This window comes from Dermacentor andersoni, chromosome 3 (assembly GCF_023375885.2).
Source record: "Dermacentor andersoni chromosome 3, qqDerAnde1_hic_scaffold, whole genome shotgun sequence".
Lineage (NCBI taxonomy): Eukaryota > Metazoa > Arthropoda > Arachnida > Ixodida > Ixodidae > Dermacentor > Dermacentor andersoni.
The window spans coordinates 30054948-30075833 of record NC_092816.1 but is presented as its reverse complement, the minus strand read 5'-3'; the positions used below and the strand labels follow the sequence as shown (position 1 = coordinate 30075833).

General features: G+C 43.5%; 1 protein-coding gene across 1 annotated transcript in view; it reads right to left on the bottom strand.

Moving 5' to 3' along the window:
- Positions 1–16445, bottom strand: part of ksr (kinase suppressor of ras) — a 41101-nt gene extending 24656 nt beyond the window's left edge. Inside the window, exons 1-8 of the mRNA XM_050167975.3 lie at positions 16150–16445; positions 14182–14322; positions 11318–11462; positions 9665–10028; positions 8967–9115; positions 5920–5974; positions 3991–4071; positions 2872–2969 (exon numbers count right to left, since the gene is read on the bottom strand). Of these exons, the coding sequence (XP_050023932.2) occupies positions 2872–2969; positions 3991–4071; positions 5920–5974; positions 8967–9115; positions 9665–10028; positions 11318–11462; positions 14182–14322; positions 16150–16308 (1192 nt within the window). The 5' untranslated portion in view covers positions 16309–16445. The remainder of the gene's footprint in view (positions 1–2871; positions 2970–3990; positions 4072–5919; positions 5975–8966; positions 9116–9664; positions 10029–11317; positions 11463–14181; positions 14323–16149) is intronic.
- Positions 16446–20886: the final 4441 nt, after the last annotated feature.

Sequence of the window (20886 nt, the reverse complement as noted above, 5' to 3'; positions counted from 1 at the left end):
TAGCGGCCTCCGAAATTGCACGCGGTGCCGCACAGAGAACTGCACAAAAACTAGAGTGGCGCTATCATGACCTCCGAGACAGCACCGGCACATGTGCGAGTGCTATCTCGGAGGCCACAGCTATCTTGCAGACCAAGGTCGCCATACGCAGTACTGCCTCACCCTGAAGCGTGCTGTGTACGAGCCTTGAACACATGGTTACCATAGCATATTTGAAAGCAAGCGACTTTCCTCGTGCCTTCTCAAATCCATGCGCAGCGTTCACTCATTTAGGCACTCGTATCTTCGTTATGATTGCAGTGGAGCAGGGGCATGCCACTGTTCGCACAGGTCAGTTGCACTTCCGAGCTTAGGAACTTCACGTGCACCCTCCTTTTACTGCGACCACGTTAGAAGTGCTTTCTGCAACAGAATGGTGCTGTTGAAAATGTTTATCTCTGCACAGTTTCTATAGGCAGGGTCAGAAAATCATAAATGCAGTAAAATGTAGTCGTTATAACCATTATATCTTTTTATCTGGGATCGTTATATGAGGATTAAATTGCATTTTCAAGTGCATGACCTGCACCAAATACTGAACAAGTCTGCTGTAAACTACCAGTGGAGCATCCACCCTTTGAATATCTTCGTACACATAAATGACACTATGTTTTCAAGGAAGGTAGCAGATGATAGCCGAAGCATTTGACCACCAATTAGGTAATTGACAAAAAGAAAGGTTTAAGAAGTGGCCTTAATGTATCTCCTTCTTGTCTTGGGGGACTTTGCAAGTGCAATCTAGCCAGCTAAAATGAAGTGTTGTTCTGTGCCTAAATCATAAACAATTTGAGCCGCGTAGCCATGGTCACATTCTCTTCCAGTGATTGCTTCCACTCAAAAAAGCAATGAGCATTGTAGCAACATATGCAGAGCACTGAAAGTGTTAAGGACTGGTGATACGAAAGAAGACCATTTCTGGAGCTTCACTTTACACCTACAACGGTGACCGGATGCTTTACAATATTCCAGATTTGATGGGTGAGGTTACTTGCACAGGCTACTGCTCAATTTCCATGTCGCCCCCTACCAACTTTAACCACCTATAATATAAGTTTGTTTTTCCCAAATTTTACCATGTGAAACTTCTGCCTCACATTATATGCAGATCCCAAAGTTTTCAGCCCAAAATTTGCAGTTTCGGTTTCGTTGTTGCTCAGTGTTATCACCAAGAATTGTAGCAGAGGATGCGTCACCTTGTGGTGGTGTCAGTGGGCTGCTGCTTCTTTCAATCGATGCCATTTTGACCACGCCAAGAATCAGCATGTTCACCTAAAGTCAATATCGCACGATGTCGGGACCGCAAAAGCAGTAGTCAGCTGCCTTTAAAATGAGCTCTTTTAGCTGCTGAAACCATTGGGAATTGCACCGCAGAGCGGCACTTCAGGATCACCGAGGGCAGCGTTCACGGCTGGAGGAAGCAAAAGGAGACAATTTTTTTGTGCAACGGCCTGAGAAGTTTCCGGAGGCCGAAGAACGGAGTATTTCCCAAGATTGAACAGGGGCTGACTGCCATTGTGTGATGCCAACAGGCTGCTCACCTGGGTGCGAACATTGAGCTACTACAAGCGAAGGCAAGAGAAATTGCCCAGGAGAAAGGCATTCTGAAGAATGACTTCAAGGCCAGCAAAAACTGGGTGTCGTGTTATATGCACCGCGCTGAATTTTCCTTACGTCAGCGTATGTCATTATCGCAGAAACCTCCTGAAAGCTATGAAGAACAGCTTGTGGCTATTCAATGGCATGTCATGAAGTTGCGGAAGAATGTTGACTTTAAGCTGGGCCAGATCTGCAACGCTGAACAGACGCCTGTGTACCTTGACATGCCATCGGCGCTCACAATGCAGGAGAAAGGCTCCAAACAAGTTTGCATAAGGTCGACTGGCAATGTGAAGACGTAGGTCGCCGTAATGTTATCCTGTACCGGGGATGGTCGCAAGCTTCCATCCTAAGTAGTGTTCAAGTGAAATACACTGCCGAAAAATGAGAAATTTCCTTAAAATTTTTTTGACCGATGCCAGGACAAAGGGCAGACTGATGAAGCACTGGTGCTTGATTGGATCAAGTCTGTCTGGTGTTGGCGGCCTGGAACACTGCTGGCACTCCCATCACTACTTGTGCTGGAGGCTGTCGCTGTCACCTGGCGGATTCCATGAAGAAACTACTGCATGAATCTTGTACCAAACTCATTGTCATTCCTGGAGGGATGACGTGCCAGTTGCAACCGTTGGATGCTTGCATCATTTAAAGACCAGATCAAGTGCTGCAACCAAGAGTGGATGAGGTCAGGAGACCCGGTAGTAATGGCTACCAGATAGCTGAAACGGGCCTCTCCACCAGTGCTTTGTAGCTCGGTCGCGGATGCATGAGCCAGCATCCTCGAGGAGCTCGTCAGTCATTCTTTTAAGAAATGCGGTACCTTGAACGTGCTTGATGGTACTGAAGACGACTTCCTGTGGGAAGATATCTCCGACAAGGAGCTTTCGGGAGACAGCGCCAGTCAAACAAATGATGACTCAACGTTTACTGCAACGCAAATAAATGCTTTCTGTGAGCTTTCCTCACTCACATTATATGCAGATGAAAACTTTTTTTTTTCGTTTTTGCTATCCCCAAATTACACCTCGTATGATACACGGGTCGGTATAATACGTAGGTTCTTATGGTACTTAGACACGAGCTATATGTGCTAAAGATGCCGCAGTAATAGCGTCGCACACTGCTTTGCAACCTTAGGGATAGGAAATGCCCTTGACAGGCTGACCCAGCTTGGCGGGCTAGCTGTTGGGTCATGCCATTAAAGACATGACAAGAAAGAAGAGTCTCTTTCCTCACCTCCTTTCTGAATGTGCTCTGCAAAGACATCCACCAGTTCGTTTGGCAATCCGCACGAGGGAGGCACTTTCTCCATACAGTCACGATGGCATCGGAACCTGAGCACGACAGGACAGAGTGACAGTGATCAGTCTCTACTGACCAGAGGACAGAAGGCACGATTGATTGCACGAGGGGCGTAACAGTTCCATCAGATGATACCCATCCCAATCTGACAGCCTGTTAAAGTGATCAACAGAACAGTCAATAAAATACATTGAGAATAGGGATCTTGAAAGGCATTGCATGTGCAAGACGTAAAGCACAACCACAAAACCTTATCCTAAATCTTTATGCATCACTTCCCGCATCTGCAAAGCTTTATTGGGTTCCATCTTAACTTTTTCGTTAAGATGGAACCACACCAACTCGCTCAGCTCTCAGTTTTTATTTATTGCGAACCTCTGGGATCAAGTCCAGTAACTCTCTAATGTAACTGTTACCCAACCCTTGAACTCAGAGTAGCTGCGAACATCAATGTGCGTGCTGAATATTGTATTATGCCCCGTTAAACCTGTTGAAAAAGATGCACCAGCTCTCTTTTCATAATGAATTAATAATGATATTTTTGGCAGCATTTCCAACCTGACCAGAAGCAAGCATATTAAAACATTCCAGCATCCTGAACACTTTTAGATCATTAATAATGATATTTTGGGCAGCACTCCCAACTTGACCAGAAGCAAGCATAGGAAAACATTTCAGCATACTGAACACTTTTATATTCTCAGAATTCTTGCAAGTTATGAACATGAAAATAAGATCACTTCCGAACAACCTAGGTGCTTCTGCATACTTTAATCTAAAATTAGAAAAGCCTGATTCTTACAAGGCAACATGCTGGCAACTGCCTATTGCTGACTGTCTTGTACACAGGGATGTGGACTTGGCCATGCATACTGCAACCGTCACATGGTTGATTCTCGATGGCTCTTGAGTTGATGGCCATCAAAGTAATCAAATTCAAACAAACTATCAGCAAAGAATAATAGTAATAATAATTCTTTATGGATAATATCGTTATTGGACAGCATGTTTGTTTTTCTTGAGCACCTATGCCGCATCTCTAAATTCACTCACTTGCATTCCTTGCACTTGTAACCAAAGAACATGGCCTTGTCACACTGCTGGCAGGTGGTGACTTTGACACTAGATGTGAACCTGTACAAATGAAGCAAGTAAGTCACCACACGGTAACCTGAAGCCATGCGTATGACAGTGCAAACAAAAGTCGTCAAAGCAGCCAAGAGTAGCTAAGCTGCAATGAGAGCTGTAATTAAAACCATTTAAATGAATTCTCGGAAAAAGCTTGAAAGGCCAATTGCAACGAAATTCTACTTGGGACGAATTGCTTATAACTTATAAGTGAGTACAGTCACTGACTGATTATTCGGACACTAATAATTCGGACATGCTTCATTACTTGGACAGCTCCGCGGCACAGCAAGAGGCCCCATAAACTCAACGTAAGGATGACCAATATTTCTGACATTGTATAGCGCAATGTGCGATAATTCAGACTCCTATTGCACTGTCAAGTGCTAATTTGCCCACTGAGTCATGCAGAAATAGTGATATTTATGTTTTGATACGTTGCGAGCCACATCACCAGCACCTCCTCAAAACTGAAACTAGCAAAGCCCAGTCAATTTGGCACTCACCACCCGCACTCAAACCGCTGGACAAGTAAAGCCAAGCCACTAAGTTGTAAGGCTGCATTTGTGATTTGCACAATTTGTTGTGCCAGTTCCATTCTGCTTTTACTTAACACCGTTCATAACCGGTGAATCGCATTGATAACGAGGGTACATCGGCATTCTGACCACTGACAAAGTGCGAAAAGTGTGAAATGAAATAGTAGGAGTATAAGCATCGTTATAAAATTGCGGCCACAGACTATTACGGCCAAACGCAAGCATATGTGTAGCAATGCATTGCCAAACTTGGGCCATATTTTCGGATGACCACTTTGAGATATTTTACTGATATTTCATGTGACTAGCACCGGACTCATCAGCAGGCGGCGGTGTTTCTGCACAGTGATAACATAATGTACTTTGCACTGTGCCAAGCGTGCAGTCGCCCGGAAACACTGATGCACCTTGCACTAGTCGCACATAATTTAAGGTATTCACGAAATTGACATTCCGAGAATATGGCACACTTTTCTTGGCCACTTGTGGAATAAATTCACTAATATTCTGGTGAATCTGGTTTTTCAGACTCCCGATTATTTGGTGATTTGGCGGTCCCCTTTGAGTTTGAATCATCGGTCGACGACTGTATTACTATGCGCCACCAAATGCTATCTTGGTGAAGCTGCAGAGCTGGTAATTGTCTTTTTTTTTTTTCAAGTTATCAACAATTAAATAGCACTCTAAAAGACAATGTGGGGTTCCCTGATGGTTATCAGATATGAAGTAATCACAGAACATGGCCTCCAATATTTTCAGCACACCGTACGCATTGCCCAATCTCTGAGGTCATACCCAAATATTATCCATACCATGTTTTGCATAATTTCTAGCGAATTTAACAATGACGTTTCTTTTAGCATAGTTTCGGTATCAAAACCGCTTATTTGTATTAACATTTTGGGATACATCTGTTTGTATTTCAGAAGTAAAAATTCGTAAAGAAGCATTATCTCAAACCAGCCTTCTTACAAGGTCCAAAATTTTGTTGCACCTAGCCATTAACCATTTACCTAACATCTAAATTGTACGATTTTTCACAAGGACAAGCTGAGGTTATTTATACCATAACAATGATTGTTCATTAACAAAGACAGCCTGTATTTATTTCCAATTACATTGGGAATCGTATCTTCAGTTGATAACTATTATAGACACTGCGAGTTTTACATCCACTGCCTCTTTAAAGCAACAGGCAAGAGCAGTCTAGTAAAAGCAAGCATAGTTCGCAAGTTGCATGTTCTTGTTCTTGCTTTACAGACATGTAATTCATAGCCTTTGTAGTTATAAAATGCTCAACACTTAAACTACACACCTGTGGTGAATAGCATGGGCCATTCCATGCATTCGTGGAGACCGGGGAACAACAGCTGCAAAGAGAAAAACGAATGTAAGCATTCAAACTTATATAACAGAAGGGCACTGTAGGTTCTTAAAGGGGCCCTGAAACACTTTTTGAACATAGTATGTGGCAGATACGTTAAAGATGCTCCTGTGACATGTGAGCCAAATATTACTGCATTGCATGCAGCAGGGAAATTACAATGTCGTGTCAGAAACAGCAAAGAATCACTTGCTCTCACTTTCAGAATGTTGTCATGCAGCATCGTTGCAAGCAGTGGACCCACAATTACTAATGGCTGATTTCGTGAACCTGAGAACATTCTGAGTAGTAGAATTATTGCTCATTTCAGCTAAATAAATGAAAAATATACACGTCTGCTATCGCGAAAAGACAGAAAGACCATTTCCTCTTTGCGATGCCGGTCTAAATGCAACAATTTCGTGTTGCTGCGTCTGCTGCGCAACGACCTTCGAGATGAAAAGTGTAGCATAGATACCGTGGCCGCCACGGGGTGCCATCAAGCGCCACCTTGCATTCAACCTTTGGGCGAGGCCAGCGGGGCATTACTCCCTTGCCACTTCCCCTATGTAGCTTCTAGTGCACTAATAAAAATGAAAGGAGACAGAAAGCTGCTGATCAGTCCGACACCTAGTCTAACTTTGCTTGTGCTTGAAGAACTTGAAAAAAGTTTTATGACGGGAGGTTCGCGAGGCAACATAATTTAACAGTAGTGGCATTCTATGATTAGTTAGAAAAGTGTTTCAGAGCCACTGCAACACCTATTATAGAAGAAATGCATTTTACAGTAGAATACACTATTTCAGAAATACTCTGCAGCAAAAGGAGTTATGGGCAACCAAAGAGCCCCTTCATGGTGCTACCGCTCCTTCTTCAGTGTCAACTACGCCAATAAATATACACAGTAATACCGTATATACTCGTGTAATGGCCACACCCACGTAAACACTGCACCAAGAACTTTGTAAACAAAAGTCCTCCCAAAAATGTATTTAAAAATTACACATGTATAAGCTGGACACTTGATTTTTTAGAAGGTTGGCAGTGTTACCTGTCGTGTGGTGCAAGAATTCCAAGGCTTCTTTTTTTTTTTTTTTAATCACTGACAAAATAAGACGGGCATGCCGGGTTTTCGGGCCCTCTAGGTAGCAAAAGCACAGCCTCCGAGATCTAGAGGCTGCCTCCGAGACACTGCCGTCGCTGGTCTGTGGGATGTCACCATTTATTCCAGCCTTCAGGTGACACACTACGGGAACAGCCAAGAATAGCCAGAGCCAGTATAAGCGAGTACTGTAGTTCAATAAAGGTAAGTACCACTGAAACTATTTACGAAAAAAAATATTTTTTTCCGTGAAATGGCCCCACCCCCAATTTTCCCCAAAATCTCAAAAGGCCTGCGGCCATTAGACGAGTATATACTGTAGTAGGAGAAAGCCCACTGATCCAAACACCCTTCTTGATTGACATGAGCTACTGGCCAATAGTAGCCTTCTATGAGAATTTGCTTAATGATGAAACATGGCAGCTGCCGGCAACTTCGAAGTAGAAGGCAGTTGAGTAGAAGGCTTTGTTCGAAAAGAGTGTTCGAGAAAGAGGCGACTTCGAGCTTCACCTGTGAGCTCCATGCACCGCACGTAACTGGAAAATCATATGCTATCCGCAGACTTGTGTTTTTTCACAAAGCCTGAGGGGTGGTTCAGGACCCTTAAGATGCTTAAGGGACTCAAAACATCCTGGCATTGACCACTAGAGCCATTTCCAAGTAAATGTACCCCTCCTTGATATCATGTGCATCACTACCTAGGTTGCACAGACCATCATGTTGGCAAAGACAAAGTAGATGGCAGGTATACCATAGGATAGTCAAAACAAATAGCAAAAGTAGCAATAAATTTAAATGCTTACCCCTCTAATTTATCATTAAAGAGATTACAGAGGAGCAATTCACTGAAAAATAAAGATATACTAGTGCTCTGCTTGTTTGAATAATCGTTTGTGTATTGAACTTAAATGGGAAGAAAAGGCGAAGTTTGTTGGCTCGTTAAAACATAATCTTGCCTTTTTATTTAGGGCTAGTGACCTGAATGATTGACAAATACATTTAGGAACTCTGTCAGCCTCATTCACTACAAGAGAAGTCATATTCAGGAAGATCAACACATGCACTGAGGCCTGTACTTTGGTGCAATTTTCTTGCAACTTGTATCAGCAACCAACTGCTACTGTAGAAGCCAATCATTATAAACCTGAATAAACAAGAGTAAATCTCAGCTGTTATTAAACAAGTACAGTGGACTTGACTAGATTCCCATTCTTTCTCTGAAAAAGAATAACACTATTGAGCCTGTTATTGTCATCAGCCTTAATACATATACATGTGGTAGGTAAGCCCACTGCCACGACAAATTTCCCTACCAGGAATCTCTTATCAACCCTGCACTGGGTCCACCCACTCGATCCTGTACCTAAAGATTTCCTAATCTTTATCACCCTTAACTACATTCCCATTTCCTAGCCACCCATTCTGTTTCAGTAGGAGATAAGTGGTTAGTATATGTTCTACACCATGCATGACATGCCCAGCTGCCCTTCTTCTTTCATCTAAAAGAGGATAAGCAGGTACCCATGTTTTCTCTCTAATCCACACTTCCATCTTCATGTCTCTTAATGTTATGCCTATAATTTTGAATTCCAACTATTGTGTCATTCCTAGCTTTCTCTCAAGTTTCTTTGTTAACCTCCAAGTTTTGGCTGTGTGCGTTTGAGCTGGCTTGAATGCCCTGATCATATAATTTTCACTTCATGGATAACGGCAAGGCACTGTTAATGACTAAGGGCCACCTGCTAAGTGTGCTTTAACCCATTTTTTCTAGATAGCAGATTTTCTTTACATAATCTGGATCACTCAGTTCCAGACCAGACACTTCGTTTACAATGAAATGGTGCACCGTAGGAATGTCCACCCACCTATGCACCCAACACAAAGCAACAAGACTTACGTTGAGTGGCAGGCTCATCCACAAAGCATGAATCTCCCTGCTGGTCAGGGGATACAAACGGTGGCGATCGACTTGGCGAAAGTGGTGAGCAGTTGGCCAGTTCCAGTCCAGGCTCTGTGGCGAGGCGTCTCCGTAATCCACCATCGTTCCTGCGATTCAAGGCCACCTTCTCAGCATCTGCTGCATTGTACCCCTGGTTGTCACAGACTCACAGTGCTTATGCACTACGACGATTGATTATCAATGAGTATCATTTCTCTTTGCAAAGTGTACTAGTCATCAGCTTCCACATGGACTAATGCATGCATGAGGCAACAGAGGCAAAAAGGCCTACTACTTGAAGGTACAGTTATAATATATATACATTTAACAAAGTCTATAGGATTTGAGAACTGCATCAATGAATGTGAGACTGCTGTATTTTTATTGAACTCTTGTTAAGTCCCAAAGCACTCAAGGCACATGTCTGCTCCTGGTAGCAGCCATGTGGCTGCCATTGTATAATGTAGTCTCTTGCAAGAGCTATGAAATGCCGTAATGGAAGGTGTCACAATCTTTTTGACCGGGTTCTACACTGAGCACAAGCAATTTCACGCTCTGCCCTCATCAAAATGCAACCACAATGGCAGGGAGTCAAACCCACTACCTCATGGTCGGGTAACACCATGGCAGGTAATTCAAGACAAGGTAAAACTCACGGCAGTGTGGGGGGCTGCCGCAACGCTACACTGTTGTTGTCTGATCCCAGGTCGAGTCTGTTTTCGAGGTGCGCCTCATGAGAACGGCTCTTGGTCAGGGGCGGCAGGGCGTCGGGCAGGGCTACAAGGCTCCCACTGGGACTGCCACCAGCACCTACTCTCCTCCGAGACGCAGGGGGTGTTGTTGGAGGCCGTAGGGCACCTCCAAAAGGGGCCAAGTGCGTGCCACCGAAAGAGGAGCATAGCTCCTCAGAGGGCACTGATGTGTGTATGCGTCGGGGCAGCTGAGACACACCGGCCCGATCCCATGAGTCCCAGTGCAGGTCGGTGTCGGCACTTGGTGCCACGCCTTGAAGTTGCCGTTCTATGTAACAAAAGGGAGGGCATTGTCACCAGCGCAAGCATACCAAACTCCACTGCAGGAAGAAAATGTCTCAGCACAATGATCTGTTCAACTCAACTACGTCCCTCTTCCTATGACACACACTGTTATTCTAAGAGCCACACAACGAACCACACATTTGAACATTCTGCTTTCAGTAGCAATGCACACTTGAGTTGTATGTTAAGGAAGCCACACTGAGACATGCAAAATCGGTTTCGTTTATGTGGTGTGTCATATTCAATACGCTTGCTTTTAGAGTATATTAATGTGATTAGAATTTGTAAGGTACTTCACGCACTTTTAAGGAGACTGACTATCTACCTATGTTTCTAACCATTTTCCCTCCAACATGGGTCACAGGGTAGTCCATTAACAAATGGGTAGCACATCAGGCTGCTGTGCTGAGAGAGCAGGGTTTGGAACAAACCATTGGACCTACTTGGGTTACTGGGTGTACGGCACTGTGCACCCATGTGCCGCTCTTCAACGAACCCCTTTGACACCAACTGGGGATGCGACACTTGGCTATGTGGCACTAGGTATGTACAGCTCTTCAATTAACCTCTTTGATGCCAAGTTGGGAGCGCTGAGTGTGTGTCACTCAGTCTGTGCTGCTCTTCGAAGACCATAAAGTTCATAATGTGCCGCCAGATAGCGCAGTGTGTGCAGTAAGAAGTGCGAGGGAGTGGAGCCCGGATGAAACATGTTTCGCCATTGGTAATACGATGTGTCGCTACATGCTTCCATGCTAATTGCATTAACATTGACATTCATCATGATATGCATTCTGCTGGAATCTTAAATAATGTTGAAATAAAAGGAGATTTAAGCTCACAAGGAAATAATGGAAGTCAACAGTAGCAACGAAAGAACACAGCTTGCGTGACCAAGAACAGCCAGAGAAAGGAAAGTTGATCATATACCACCTATTAAAATATGTGGCTCTAACAAAGAATGTTTTCAAATACGCTTTGGAAAGCAGACAACTACGGACAATTATTATGCTATTCTTCAGAGTCAAAGCTTCTTTAAAAGCTCGAAACTAGATTTAGGTGCACATATTTGATAACGTTGAAGCCTTGTAGAATGAAGCACAAGTAGAATTTGTGCACCTGTTAACATGGTCAAATATGCCTTCCTCTCACATGATATTACTTCCTGTAATGCAAACCAACCACAGTTGAAGCAGCAATCTAACCCTACACAGTTTTAATTACCATGAATCGACATATTCACATACGAATACTAGCAGGAAGTGTTCTGCTCACCAGTGTAGGTCTTGAGGTTGCGCATGGCAATGAGGAATCGCCGTTTCTCTTCTTCCCGGGCACTGACATCATTAAGGTAGCCTTTGATCTCTTGTTCAGGCTTCTCAAGCATGTCATCGAATGTTGTGAACTTGTTGGACAGCCCCTTCATGACACATAATGAGAATGAAGCTTATAACAAACACACACTTTCAAGTAGTCAGCTAAAACACTACATATGTCCCTGATCTCAAGCTGAGCATGCATAAGGGGCATGAGCTTTACATTCTTCATGCTGCCCTTCTTTCCATTTCTCTCCCATTATTCCACCACTAAATTGAAAGTAGAAAACCAGAGTTAATTCTGGCTAAACTACCAGCCTTTCTAGACATCCCTTTTCTCTCTTTTTGCATAAACTGAAATGATGGCAAGTTGGAAAAAAGCTATAAGCACCGAGACCAGCTGCTTACCTTTAACAAAATAACACACTATCAGCTGTCGAGGAGGACCTTCCCGCTCCCCCATGCTAACCTCAATAGACCAGTCATCGATATTCAGAATGCTTCAGACAGTATCGTTCCCCTCGAGAGGCAGACTGAGCCTTTATTCACCAGAGGTAGAGCCTGTCCGGACTGTGGCGAATCGTACTGCTCGCTAGCGCACATGCTTTGGCAATGCTCCGCGTTAAGCGGCACCATGTTCAGTAAAGAAGAAGACTGAGTGGACGCCCTGCGAAGCGAAGACCACCAGACCCAACTCAGGGCCATCCAGAGGGCTCACGAAAGGGCGGAAGCTCACGGGCTTCCCTTCCCAACGTGGGTGCGGCCCACGACCCCTGCCAACCACTACACCAAGAGTGGGTGGGGAGGGATTCCTCAGGACTCAATAAAGTCATTTCCTCCTCCATCAACATGAGTAATGCTACATGTTGACAATAATTTCTTCTGTTGTAGGTAGTACGTCCCCATTGCATTGTACAGCCTAGGATTAAGTGCAGATCACAATGGAAGCAAGACAGCACAAGATAACCATTGGTCATGAACTTTTCGAGCAATATTGTTGCCCCACATGCAGCAGTATTCCCATCTACATATTCCCTTGAGTTTCCTTGAGCCGAGAATATCCTGCTGGGTTAATAGGTGGCATCCAGGCAGACAAGTGTTTTGTGAACCACTTTTTCCACACCTTACCAGGTGCTCTAAACATACAGGTTGCATTGTAGGAAGCCAGCTTTAACACAAGATGCCATAGCAATGTTTACACATTCATAGCTCAGAGACTTGTGGTCTTAAGAGAAAGGTTTAGTTCGGGCCCAACGCCGACACTGCCTATTCAAATATATGTAAAATGCAATAACATTTTTCTGAGATAACCACTAGACCAATTTTAATGAGATTCGTTGCATTTGAGAGAAAAAGTTAAATTTTAGTGACTATTGGAAGCATAATTTCTATTTAGAGCCTGAATTTTGTGAAAAGAATTTTCAAAAATTCTAAAGTTCAAGAAAAATAGACGCACAAAGTTTAAAAGTTAATAGCTCTGCATAAAGAACAGATATCGCGGCTCTGTAAACGGCATCCATCAGATCATTCAAAGCAGACAAATTTGACATGTCAATTTATATCTTACGGGAAATTGTTACGTTGTGTACAGGGGTTCTGCAAAAGCTGTATTTCCATATTACAGAATTCTTTTAGATTCACGTGTAACATATGAATTTTGTCCGCTTTAGATGTACTATTAGATGCAATTCACAGGATTGTGATTGATATAATTTTTCCTTGCTGAGTTAGAGGGTTGTAAACTTCATAGTTTCATTTGCAAAAAATTTGCAATTTTTGCCAATTTTTAATAGAAAATTGACGAACTAAATCAAATATTTCAAACCAACAGTCACTAGATTTTAAATTAAAATTAAATTATGGGGTTTAACGTGCCAAAACCACTTTCTGATTATGAGGCATGCCGTAGTGGAGGGCTCCAGAAATTTCGACCACCTGGGGTTCTTTAACGTGCACCTAAATCTAAGTACACAGGTGTTTTCGCATTTTGCCCCCATCGAAATGTGGCCGCCATGGCCGGGATTCGATCCCGCGACTTCGTGCTTAGCAGCCCAACACCATAGCCACTGAGCAACCACGGCGGGTTCACTAGATTTTAAGGTTTTCTTATAAATGCAACAAACCTCGTCAAATTTGGTGCAGTGGTTGGCAAGAAAGAAAAATTCTCCTTTTACATGTATTTAGATAGGAGCACCCGAGCTAAAGCTTCCACTTAAGAGTGGCAGAAAACATGGCTGCTGTTCAACAAGGCAAACATGATTAAAAAAAGAAAAGAAACAAAAGATACAGCTGCTACAAGCTGTGTTCCTGTATACGCACTACAAAAAAGTTTGGTTGTCTATCAGAATAAAAAACGGAAAGGAAGCTTTTGAACTTTGAACTTTATTTGTATCTATACAAAGTACATATTATATAAGGCATGAGAAGAAAGCAACAATGATCGTAAGGCCATAAATTCCGATTCTCATGAAGTATTAAATGTTGCTGTCGTTAAAATGCAAGCAGACTAATAAACATGCAGAGATTTAAGACAATAAATTGATGGTGATGCCGCTGACTAGTAAACGAGGTTTCAACAAGGCTCTAGGATACTTTAGAATTGTTAACTGCTGGGCTAGTTGGTGATCTTGCATACTAAAAAGATTTTGCGCCAAAACAACACACACAAGAAGCAGCGCCCGTGGTGCCGTCGTCTTTCTTGTGTGTGTTGTTTTGGCGCGAAATCTTTTTAGTATTCTAGGATACATTCGTGATGACTATGCCTGGCAATAAAACAACACCGCATGATTCAGTATGCCGTCTGATAATTTGAGAAATACATACCTGAATAGAGTTGGGCGTAAGACCAACAACCTTGAGCCACAGGACCAGTTTTGGGTAGTTCTTGAGTTCCGAGGCATTTTCGCATTCACTGCACTTTTGTTTCGCCAGTACTTGGCGGCTGAATAGCTTGATGAGTTTTGTCTGGAAAACAGAGACGGCAGAATCAGGAACTGTAAACATTGCCATCAAACAGGTACTGACTTGATGTTTCTGATTTGTAATTGAAGTCCAAACCGTTTTGAGACACCAGAAAAGATGTTGGCAGGCGTCAGACAGGCCTGGATAATTTACTGTTATGCTTGCTTCTACAAACCAGTTTAAGTTTTGGTACGCAAGAAGCCCATTCATCACAACACACAGGCTCACAGCGTTCTTGCGAGTGCCCCGACTTCCAGCCATTAGCGCAGCCAAAAGAAACACGTGCTCAACGTCAGCAAATTTAGATGAGTCATGACATCACAATAATATCGATGACAGCAGGTCTGGCATTTCTATACTAACTTTAGTATCAAATTAAAATATCTTATAATTGTTTCATAGCCTCCATATTTGCTCAGTTTCTACAACTTGGAATGTATGTGTCAGTACACTTTTAAAAAAGATGGTGAAGCACGACTTTGGCCTTGCAAATGATGCACCATATAGATATTTTCTTCCAACATAAAATGTGATGTGCGGCAAGTGCATGCTTTCACTTCAATATACAATGCATTGCGCTGCTGACTTCCCACTCCAGCAGTCATGCCCCACCTGCACGTGATCTAAATAATAGTGCTTTATGTATTAACCTGAAGTACTTGTAACAAATCCAACAGGAAGGCTTGACAGTTGCCAAGATTTCATGGCAACCATACAGCATTCAATACAATACCATTGTATACTATTACTTCATTTTATAAGGCAGATGTTTTGTGATTTATTAAAAATTGTAAAACAGTATTTGGTGGTTCCCTAAATTACAATAAACTCACGAAATGCACTATTGTTTGGCATAATGGAAAAAGAGTTGCTAGCATTCTGCATCAACATAAGTGACAGCACAACATGACTATGTTACAGAAGTACTCTGTTGACTCTACACTTCGCATAACTTTATCAGCGTGCCCATGACACTTTGCCACTGCAATACACACGCAACAATACCTACGTCGAGTTATCACCCGATAAATACACTGTTCCCGAGTGCCTTCCAGGCGCTTGCAATGAGTTAAATTCTGCAGCGCATCTCCCAAAAGCCCGAATAAATGTCTAGTAATTTACGCATGTGAATACAGTAGAAAAACAGTCAACTAACGTGCTTTAGAGTAAAGCGCCAAGCTACAGGCTCTTCGCCCGTACACCTTTGCCGCTACTTGTGTTCGTGCTGAACATGCTGTTTTTGTTCTTTGAATAAGGCGTTCATGGTTCAGAAATACCAGACTTGCTAGGTAGCTATAGCATGTTAGAGTTGGCAGTAATGCACGTTTGGTACGCAGACAAATGATCGCGCTGATTCTCCCAATGACGAATGTTTGGAATGACAATGTCTTGTGATGGTATCGAAAGTCACATCACGAACAGCACACACTGATGGGGTGAAGCCGAACATGACTAATCTTGAGCAGAGCCGGTAAAAACAGCACATAGAGGCAAGACGAGCGAAAACACGCCCGGCGTACTGCTAGCAACAAAAAAGAAACAAAACAGGTGACACACTTATCCCACAGCGAGAAAACAATGCGTCCCAGATTCTACGGCGCTTAAAAAAAAAGAGAAGTTGCCACTCTAAGTCGCAGATTAAGCCGCACGAGAAAACTGCATCGAACTTCATTGCAGGGGTGTTCAGCGAGCGTGTTTTCCGGCTTTTTTGCTGGCTGTCTCACAGTCAATGGAAACTTGGGTGTCCACAGAGCAGCCGGCTATCTTTCCGGCCGACGCCTGGGAATCCGGAAAGAGAAAGAAAAAGAAAAGCGCAACAGTTGTACTTACTTCGAGAGCTCGTATTTCATGTTGCGTTAATTCTGCGCTGGTCTCACACCGTGTTCGAAGACCTTCGAGATGCTCGGAATTAATATCAATCATCGCTTGTGCTGTGGCGCAGACTTCAATGGCACTTTTTACTTTGTTCTCTGCCTCGGCGTCGGCCATGGCGACTTGGCTGCTACTTGTAAGTGGTTTGCGCTACTGGACGACCACGCATCATGACAGCATGTTGGGCCCGGTGGTAAGACAGCTTTGTAACCATCACTTAGTTCTCCCATCGTCACCCACTGCACTATACCATGCCCGCCATTACCAAAGCACTGTGGCTGGCGAGAATGCACGAGATGCGGCGTTGCTGAGGTTTGACTCGCGAATGACGTCATCGAAACCGAAACCGAATCGTCGACTTCGACAACAAACTATGCAAGCGGCTTTTCGAAGAATCATTGCACATTCACTCTAGCGTGTAAGCGCTACACCTTCGGAGGAAGCGTTTTTCAGTGTTTTTACAATGTTATTTGTTACGCCGCGCTATAAAATCACAGCTGATCCTTTCACTGCGAAAAAAGTCATTCCTACGCTATATTCCGATACACCTTACAGCTTAAGCAAAATTACACCCTTTTGCCACGCAATGATAATCGTCATCTGTCTTGTCCGCATTTCCTGACTTTAACGCGGCGAGCTCGGTACTTCCCAGTAACGAAGGGCATGCGCGTTATCAGCATGACGTAGCATTGAGAGTGTCGATCAAATGCGTATAAATAAAGGTTACTAAATTCGTACCCGAAATTCGGAATACTGATACCGAGAGAGATACTGATACAGTGTCCCGAGCATACCCTAAGGTGGGAAGGCTCCTTATTTATTTATTTACAGTACCCTTCACCAGGGCCCATCACCAGGTCTGGCCATATTGAGCTGACACGCGCAGAGCATACAATGCGGCTAACGATCGTGTTTGCAAAGTATTACATCGCTACGCGCCGCCGAAAGGTAGGAAATTTCGATCCGAACGCCGTTTTCCCTTTCCCTAGCGGCCACCGCGCACCTAGCCGGATGGTGACGTACACGTGTTCCTGTGCCTACATACTCGTATTCGCAGTGTGACGATAATCGTCGAGACTCGTTATTTTGAGAATTACTATGAATTACTCAAGGCAACATCTGTTATTTGCGTGATATGTTGCTCGAATTCACAAATTAAAGCTTAGAGAAATAATAAAACACACAAATCGAATGTCTGCATGTTTTTGTTTTACTTCGCACCGCAGCAAGAGAGATGTACTTCCATGTCGTCTGCTTGTCCCCACCGTCGTGCTGTCGCGTGTGCAGACACTGATGTTGTTTTCTACCGTGTTCCAGCGCGGGACCATGCTCTTCGATCGACTTGTGTCTGCCTCAGTATTCGTGTAGCACGGACTTATAGCGCTAGTCAGGGGCCCTATAACGTAAAACTATTCCAATATTTTTCTATTCCAATCTCCTGACGTCAAATTTGCGTAACCACCGACGCAAGCACCGGGCGGTCACGCGCAGAGTTGTCTGAACAGACCAATCAAACGCTCTCCTCGTTCATAGGAGGTCACTTTTGTTTGCTTGAAAAACGAATAACATTGCCTACACTGAGCGGCTTGTCGTATCTAATTGGCTGACAAGAGGCGAGGAGAACGCTGAAGTGGAGAGGGATTCATTGGGGCAGAGCCAGTGCATTGAAAATCGATAACCGGATGAAGAGGGTGGTGCCGGCATCTGCGATTGGTCGGCTTTCCCTTACTTAGCTTGTGGTGGCTGATCGAAAATCACGGCCGCGTGCAACGGAAGCTTAAGAATGGCGCTAAAACTGACCCTCAGCAAAGAAGAGTTGGCAGAATGAGGTGGTAAACGTGCCGAAAGGGCTCGAAAACGTTACACGGCCACGCAAGAAGTTTTATTATACGCAAATGCACCCATGCTCTCCGGCAGGTGCGAGTAGCCAGCGTCTCAGTAATCGGCGGCAGCCATCTTTTAGTCCTTTCGGAACGGGGCAGCCTGCGGCTATTCCGAAGAAAATTCAGTTTTGTTCGGCTTATTAATGCGTCTTTATCGCGTACACGTCACTTTGACGCGGTGAGTTTGTGCGGTTTTGTGACGTCGCGTGACAGGCAGGTGAAGTGGGTGCAGCCCGAAAACTTTTTACCAATAGCCGAGGGCTAATGGCGAAAAGGGGTCGAATCAGAAATAACTGTTTTTCTTGTTTCTGTCAAACCATGCATAATCAGTGTGTACACATTATATCAGATGGGGAGGTATCGCGGTTTTCGTGACGTCGCGTGACAGACAGGTGAAGTGGGCGTGGTCGAAAAAAGTTTTTGACCAATCGTGGAGGGCTGATAGCAGAATTGGAATAGAAAAGTTTGGAATAGTTTTACGTTATAGCGCCCTAGGTGTCCTCGTGCACATGGCACAAAATCGTGCGCTGCGCGAAACCAGACAATGCGCCGCGCCGCAGTAAAGTGGGGAGAAAAAAAAATGGAGGATGCCCCGTGACGTCTGCGTCACGTGATCCTCGAGGTCCGGAATGGGAGAAGGCAGGGAAGGAATTTCGCTTGCGGAGGTAAGACGGGGCAGGTGGAGAGAGTGTCTCGCTTGGCAGTGGAGCTCGCCTGCTGAAATCACGGGTTTGCAGCACTGAAATATTTCTATCTCGGATATTAATGAGCCGATTTGAAATTTTTGTGTGATAGAACGCTCCCTGGAGGACACGTAACAACTTTCAGCATATAACCAAAATTTTCTATGGGGCCTGGTGAGGGGCCCTCTGAATCGCCCTCACTTGTGGGTATATGATAATCAGGGGAGGGGAGGAGGAGGTGCAATATAAATATAAGAGTGGTATTACAAACTAGTAGTCGCAATAACAATAATACGAAATACTGAAAATGTATGCTAACAGAGTTCACCTAGTGAAAAACACGAAGTGCAAGAACAAAATAAAGAAATAACAGCAGCAACAACAAAAAAGGCCACAGGAAATAGTAATATACGAGACCATATTCGTAAGACGAAAATATACAGGCTCACATAGCTTACGGTAGTAATTTAAATATTTCGTAGCAACTCACACACAAAAATGCTAATGTAAAGGCGTCTAATTGACAGTGAGTAGCATGTGAATCTTTATTGGGGCAGGTTTCGCAGCAATATCAGAAGACAAGCTGTTATATTCAGTGATGGTGCGGGAATAAAATCTTGCATATTGTAACGGGTCTCATGATGATGCGCGCTTGATTTTGAAACGGTGATCCAGGCATGGAAAGACGGCAGACGTTGACTGAAAGAAATCGTCATGAAGGGAAGCCTGATGATAAAGGTTGTGAAACAGGCAAAGACACGCTGATTTTACAGAGAATGAATACCTTTCGTAAATTGACACCAGCTTTTAATGATGAAACGCTAGTGTAAAAAAGATAAAGCGAGTAGCCCGGTTTCGCACAGATTCATTGTCGTTGATGATATACTGTGTGCCTTACCTGGATTCCATATTGCCGATGAGCGCTCGATCTTCCTGCGGATCAGTGTCTACCGTATATATAAGCAAGTTTCCGCACTTCAACAGAAGCATGCTTTAGGTTGCGTTTGATGATGCTAAGGGAGCGATCAGCAGCTGCAAGGGTGCGGTAAACGTGATGGTTCCACGCTAAGTTGTAAGGCAAATGAACGCCTAGACAGGTTGAGACGAGTTTACACTACGTTCTAAAGGATGCAAATATGGGGTCTCATGTCGCTTGCTTAGAAGAAGGCATAAATTAGGTTTTATTAAGTTTTAGGGGTTGTTTGCGTCTAAATAATTTTGGAGAGCTACATGATTCCTATCAGAAGAAATGTTACGATAAAGTGCACAATTATCGGCACAACGTCTAATGCAAGACAAAACACCGTTACGTAAGTCAGTATACACAAAGAACAGCAACGGGTCAAGCGCACTTCTCTGAGGCACTCCGGACATGACGTGACTAAAGGTACATAGTTTGAGTTGTGCTTTAGCTATTTATTAGCTCAGTTATTCATTCTGAAACAGGAGGATGAATGTTAGGTTCTGTAAGTTTAGCCAGGAGTATGTGATGAGGCACACGATTGAAAGCTTTGGAGAAGGCTAGGAATACGGCGTCAACCTGGAATCCGGCGTCAATAGATGAATACAAGTCGTGAAGAAATCAAGCGAGCTGTGGGGAAAAATTCACAAACATAACGCGGATAACGTAGGAAAATACAATATCTTCCTGTTTATACTTTTACGGAGCACCGACCAAACGACAACTTGGCCCGACTTTACAAATACATCATTTGAAATCATCTTCACGATATCACTTGTAATGGTTTCCAGTTTCGAGCAGTATTGAAGAAAAAAAAAAGGCTTACTAAGCAGGTTGGTTTAATAAAAAGTTTCTTTCACTTTAGGGCCATTGTCAACTCTCAAGGACACGCAACTAGGTCGATGTATATAATTCGCGCGATCAATCAATACCTGTTTTTGAAGAGAAAATACTAGAAAGAAAGTTATGAAGGTATAGAATGGAAAAGTTATGTACAAAAATATTATGAATACCAAGCTCACCATAGTTGTTCATGCTCTGAAAACGACCTTAATCGGCTTAATTTAGACTTCATATAAAGGAAGATGATATTCCTTCGTTGAACAATGATTGAATTATAAATATTGATTTTTTTTTACTTTTAATTTAAGTACCATCTCTCGTTTTG